Source organism: Clarias gariepinus, chromosome 9 (genome assembly GCF_024256425.1).
Source record: "Clarias gariepinus isolate MV-2021 ecotype Netherlands chromosome 9, CGAR_prim_01v2, whole genome shotgun sequence".
NCBI lineage: Eukaryota > Metazoa > Chordata > Actinopteri > Siluriformes > Clariidae > Clarias > Clarias gariepinus.
The window spans coordinates 32,466,615-32,472,961 of record NC_071108.1 but is presented as its reverse complement, the minus strand read 5'-3'; the positions used below and the strand labels follow the sequence as shown (position 1 = coordinate 32,472,961).

At 39.5% G+C, this 6,347-nt stretch overlaps 1 protein-coding gene across 4 annotated transcripts in view; it reads right to left on the bottom strand.

Annotated features, from left to right (window-relative positions):
- Positions 1 to 2,548: 2,548 nt before the first annotated feature.
- Positions 2,549 to 6,347, bottom strand: part of adgrd1 (adhesion G protein-coupled receptor D1) — a 68,014-nt gene continuing 64,215 nt past the window's right edge. For all 4 annotated transcript variants that reach the window (XM_053503104.1, XM_053503102.1, XM_053503103.1 and 1 more), the window contains 4 exons: positions 5,917 to 6,043; positions 5,654 to 5,695; positions 4,862 to 4,954; positions 2,549 to 3,864 (listed from right to left, as the gene is read on the bottom strand). In XM_053503104.1, coding sequence (XP_053359079.1) covers positions 3,769 to 3,864; positions 4,862 to 4,954; positions 5,654 to 5,695; positions 5,917 to 6,043 — 358 coding nt within the window. In that variant the 3' untranslated portion in view covers positions 2,549 to 3,768. The remainder of the gene's footprint in view (positions 3,865 to 4,861; positions 4,955 to 5,653; positions 5,696 to 5,916; positions 6,044 to 6,347) is intronic.

The window sequence follows — 6,347 nt, the reverse complement described above, 5'->3', positions numbered from 1 at the left end:
TTTTAGATGTGATGTTGAGAGACAGTCTAGACCGGATATTATCCAGTAGATCCGTTACCCAGTTATGGTCACATTTTTCCGTCTGACCACCTCATTATGAAATATAAATAAAAAAAAATCACCAAAATGTCAAATTAAATGCGACCCTCACACTGCCGTCCAGCCACACCACCCCCCACCCACCCCATTCCTCTCAGCACATCACTGCTTTGGCCTCGGCCAGCCTTGAGATGTAATTAACCTAATTCCAGAGTCTGTAAGTGAGCTAGTGAGAGAGATCGTATAAACAGCGTCCCCCGCCCAAATAAAGGAAATACACACATCGTGTCCACATGATGAAAGACAGCTGTGAGGCAGGACTCGGTCTTCCGCTCTGACATCAGCGGCTGCCCCCTTTGGGAGGGCAGGTGTGAGTCTTACAGCCTCACTGCGAAAAAACCTGCTGCCAAAGTCAATAAACATGATGTTCCTCCTTAATACAGAAACCTCCCCCTATTTCTAGATTGATATCTATACGGATATCTTTTAGTCATCTCCAGAAGAAATGGGAAAACTGGAATACATGCAGTATGAAAGAAATATGAGCGGGGTTGTTGTTTTTTTTGTTTAAACTTTAGTGGTTAGATTATCACCTTCTCCCAGGCGTCTGTCTAAATATAGTGAACTTTTCTCACTCTGGCGGATGTTTTATTCCGATCCAACCAGGAATCTGATCTGTTTAGTGTTGAGACTTCTCACTAACATCTGTGATTATTTTACTCAAATTAATTTGATTACTGTTGATCATTTTGTCCAGGTCCCTCCTGGCTTCTGGATCTGTAGCTTGGTGCCGCTGTGATCATAAAGACTCTCCTGCCAGGACTTTGTGTGTTCTCTACACCTGCATGCTGCAATCAGCTCAGAGGGAAGAGGTACGGGTTCTCGTCTCAAGGGCTTCTTCCTCAACAGGGCTGGAGCAAACACTTTTCAGAATGAAGCGACTCTGTTACATGAAACCGAGAGGGTGTAACAGGATAAACTGTTTTGCCTAATGATAAATAGGATGAGATTACAAAACGTTATGATTTTATGATCGAACACAGCCTCAGCAACGGGAAAAATCGACAACCAGTGCAAAATCATAGGCTTCTACCTTTTACATGTGTAGTTCTTGTAATAGTTCTCAAATGTTCTTCTACTTCTACTAGCTTAGACCTGATACACTTTCCTGATTCCTATTTTCAATAAACATAAATATATATGAAAAAAAAACATGAATGGAGATCGCTTAAACACTTGGGGAATTTGCATGTGGCAATAAAATGAAGTCAGCTGACGACCTGAATGTACTGAATCACCAGGTTATCATCATTATCTATAGAGTCTTTCTTTTTTCCCTGATGAATTCCAGGACTCAGATTGTGGAAGTGTGGTTTTTGGGAGCACGAGGAATCATTTTCACACATCATATTGTGCGATGTTATCTAAGATAAAGGTGATCGAATGAAATCTTAAAGTGTGCGAGTGTTTTTTTGGCCAGGCCGTGTATAATATAACTTTGTACTGAATAACTCTTGCTGTCTGTAAACCATTTGTGGTTTGATCCTCAGACTGGGATGACTTCTGAGAAATGTAGACAATGCCAGACCCGCGCAGCACAGCCTGTCTGTACGTACCTTTTTTTTTTTTCCATTGTGCACATATGGTTAAAATTCTGCTAAACAGGTTCATTCGCACAACAGAAAAAAAGATCATACCGCAGTAACAGTATACGTAGTTTTATTTTTACATTAGCATAAATAAAGAGTTTAGTCTCATCTTCTTCTCTGTTATGACGTGAACACGAAAGTGACACTGCTTTTCATTTCTAACGAGGTTCACACTGGCAGTAAGGAAAAACAAACAAACAAACAAAACAAATCACTTCACAGAATACAGAGTCACATTATTAGTTGTACAAAAACGCAAAACACAACGCTTATCTTAATGCACTGTACATCGCTTTAACGTCAGCATTATATTCATCTATATATTTTCATCACTTCTACGATCCTGCTCTCCTCTTCTTGCTTCAAAAGAGTCCAAAGAAAGTCACATATTTTCCCCTTAAAGACAGAGTTTGGTGTGTTTGTGTCCATGCACAGCCCCTGCCAGGTGATAATCACAGTCTATTAGAACTGAGAAGTAACACAGTTACTTTGGGATTCGCTAACAATAAGGCCACGGATGAAATAATGGAAAATAATGACAGTCCCTGTTAAGAAAAAAGAAAAATCTCTGGAAAGAAAGATCGGTAGCGCGCACGTGCACTAATCGGCGTCATTCCAGTTATCGCAGAACAAACGAGAAGTGGCGACACATTCCACTGAAAACTGAGGATTTAATCTGAAGAAACCTGGACTTCAATTTGCTTAGCGGACAAAATAAACATTTTTGTTTATATATATATATATATATATATATATATATATATAATTTTTTTTATTTATTATTATTTATTTTATTTTTTTTAAGAGAGAGAGTGCAAAAGAATGTGTTCAAGAAGAGAGACCAAACAGAGACCGGAAGACAAGGAATGAAAATGAAAAAAAAAAAAAAAAAAACAGCCTTCTGACATAAGAACCCATGGTGTACGTCACAATTACATCATTGTATACTTTAAATATTATAAAGATAGAAACTACAGTAATAAAGTTTAAAGGAAACGAGAAACCCGGCCTCAGCTTTTCAACAATTTAACACTTAATATATACGAGCTACATTTGGCACAAAAGCTGATGAGAATACAGTCGGGATGTCTCACAGGACATCAGATCCGTTCTGCTAATCACAACGGGACGAATTCCTAGATGTCACACGTTTTACTGTTTTAACAGTTCTCACTTTGGTCTCAGAGCTCAGACGGCCAGTTAAAGAACTTAAAATATAGTTAGAGAATGATTTCCGTTAATAACTTTTGGGAAGGGGTGGGGGGCTTTGGGGGGAAATCGAAGACACTAAACCGTCTTGTCCACGTTACACTAAACAGTAGATATTTGTGAAAGCAATAATTTACAGAACAAATCTGCAGAACGAGAGAGAGAGAGACAGAGACAGAGACAGAGAGAGAGACCTACAGCACGATATGTGCAAGGAAATACGACACAGCAATGGAACGCTACGCGTTTGGTTCATCTTTCAGGAATGTCTTTTGTTGCAGCCGTGAAATCTCGCCAGCTAAACGCTAACGTGCCTCTGAAATGGAAAGCACCACATGGCTACCCTCTGTAACCCGGGCCTGCTTTTCATTTCGTCTAATCAGACACTAGGACTGAGATCTGTAAAAGCAGAGTTTAATGTAGTGGCAGCACGATGGGGGGGGGGAACAAAAAACGAAAACTCCTCGTCCCGAGCGAGACGCATCCCGTGTCACAGTTTAGTGTCAAGTCACAGACAGCAGTGGAATCCAGCAGCTACTGGAGTAACGAGGAGGACGCTTTGAACAGAGAATAGTTATCCAACACGAGTCTTGTGTTTTCATCTGTGACTTTTTGTCTTTCATTATTATGGCTCTTGTTGCGTTGTCTTCGTAGAGTGAGTGGTGTCAGTGAGAGGGAGTGAAATCTGTTAAGAAGTCTAATACTAGCCGAGGTCTTCTCTTCACCCGGTCATGTGAGGACGTCGTTAAACCGCCAAATCGTCGTGAGAAGGAACGGTGGCCAAGTCAGCCAGTGTATCTGAGCAGAAGTACGATTTTCACTATTTTATTTTTTATTTTTTGCGTTCAGTAGCCGTCGTCCGTTGACCGCCTTAGACCGCAGACAGGTCGATGCGATTAGCTGAGTTGGTGCTTTTGTCCCACGTGTTCATCCTCGTCGGGCTCGCGCCACCTCTGTTACCGTTCATCTGTCAGAAAGACAACCACAATCCCAATTAATACACTGATGCACAAGTCACGATACAGGTAGTCCACGACTTTTGAACAAGTTCTGTTCTGGGAGCATGTTCATAAGTCGGATTTTTTCTCAAGTCTAACAAAGTGAGTCTTATCTTTTGTGAGTCTCATGCCCTCTCACACGCACACATGCATACAATATACTGGACTTTTTTAATATATATATTTAATATTTATATAATATACATTTTATACATTCAACTTACACACTGAACATATTGTATATAATTGTAAATATTGGTATCTAGTGCACTGAAGTATTTACTATGTTTTCTCTTGTGTCTATTTTTTGTACAATACACGTGAGCTACTTCCAAGATTTCTTTGCATCTACAAATGTTCTTAGAACCTCGGTCCGTTCGAATCTGTTTCAATAGTCAATCAGTTCTGGAACGCAATGATAGAAAATCTCTGTCCTGTAAAGCTCTCCTGATGGTGAATAATCCTAATTTCTGAAAATTCTTAACTAAACAAAGTTCACAGTCCAAAACAGTGGAAAACAGCTCTAGGTTAAATTGGCGTCCGGGATTCCCTTCGCGACTTTAAAGGCGCAGAGACAACATTGTTGCATTTCACGTGTGAGATTTATTTCCTTAGGCTTCCCTAGGCTGAAGTTTTTGGCCACGTTATGGAAGTGAGGAAACAGGACAGATTTAGACATGTGCATTGGTCAACTTTACATTGTATATTCGGTCTAGGTTTTGTCTTATTGCTGCTTGATGTTGGTTGACCTCTATCTCTAGTCTGTGTATAATTTTACCATGGGATCATAGATCTCTGCTTTCCGCTTTAATCTCTAAGATGATAAACTTTATTAGCTCTTATATCTATGTCCACATATACCCTCTGACTTGCTTACACTTTATGCCCTGCAAAGACATTATTGATTGATTGATTTAAGGTTCATCTAAAGAGCAAGGCTTTACACTCAGAATCTTTTATACTTACAATGTCTGAATTGAAAGGCTTGACGTTGATGTTGCGGATGGAACTGCTGGTCAGAGACCACACTTTGGTCTTGTGCTTGAACGCAGCCCTGACCTGAGTGGGAATAAATAAATAAATAAATAAATATATAAATATATATATATAAAGTCTGATTGTAATTATCAAAATAACAAATATCCAAATAACACTGTCTCATCAGTTCAGAAGTAGTCTAATGTACCAGACTGAAGGTCTACTCTGGTCTCCGTGTCACAGAAAGTTTCTAAAGTTGTGATACGCCACAAATGTAATCATAAAACAAACAAAAGCTTGTTTTAGTGCTTAAGTTTCTGACGTAGTGACCGGACACTAAAACCCTTGAGAATATGAAGTTAATATTGAAAGAAAAAAAATCGTTAGCAAGCGCCATGATGAGATTATAATTAGATGAGCTGCAATTACAATTACACAATTAAATTAAACTGCAATCAACTGGATAATTCTCATATCTATAATTTTATAATTTCATCACTACTTTTGAAAGTAAATTTCCTTCATTAGAAAAAAAATGTCTTTCAGGAAATGCTCAGAGAAACCTTTGTTATTTATTACTTTAACAATTTTGTTGACCCTCAACTAAAACGATAAATCCTTTAGTTTTTAAGCTTCACCACCGGGTGTCGCTGCGATCCTCTCTGCTGCTTTTTGCGTCTCGATGTTGCATGCACCACTCCTACGCCCAACGCTAGCGATTCCCAAGCGATCAGCGCAGCTATGACCTACTCACAGCTGCAGAAACAGTTCAGGACTCACCTCTGAGTTTAGCAGACAGTGGAAGAGGAAGATGAAGAAGCCCTGTGAGAACAACAAGCAAGAAAAAAACAAAAGAGATGAAAAGATAAATAAAGAGATAACCATAAGCTAAACAAACATGTCCGTCGAAATGATTTAGAAACTATTTAACACAAGACTACAGGAAAAAAAAACATTAGTGGGTGTAATCATTTACAAGGATATGTAAGAACATCATGTGGCTTTCAGTCATGAGCGTAATGGTGTGAAAAGTGCAAACAGACCTGCAGAGAGTTGAAAACTGCAAACATGTACTGGAAGAGGAAGGACTGATCGTTTACGGCCAAAACGCCGAAGATCCACGAGATGCCCAGGATGGGCAAGAGGACGGCTACGGCTTTAGCAGTAAGCCTACACACACGCACACACACAAAGAGAAAGAATTAAATCCATGTCCTTGTTCTTTGTATACTATACTGGATAAATGACTCCAGCAGTACGGATGTTTAACTAGCTATGATATTCTTCCAAGCCGATCGAAATCGTTCGTTGACTGTTTACACGGACGCTGATCCGATAAGATGTAAGCAAGGTGTTTAATCAGAAAATGCAAAGTGACTTTGCCCACTGTGGGATGTTCAGTCTGCCGAAAATATAAATTAGAAGAAAAAGAAGAAGATTTCCCCCCCCCCTTTGTTAGGCGTCTTATCTTTTC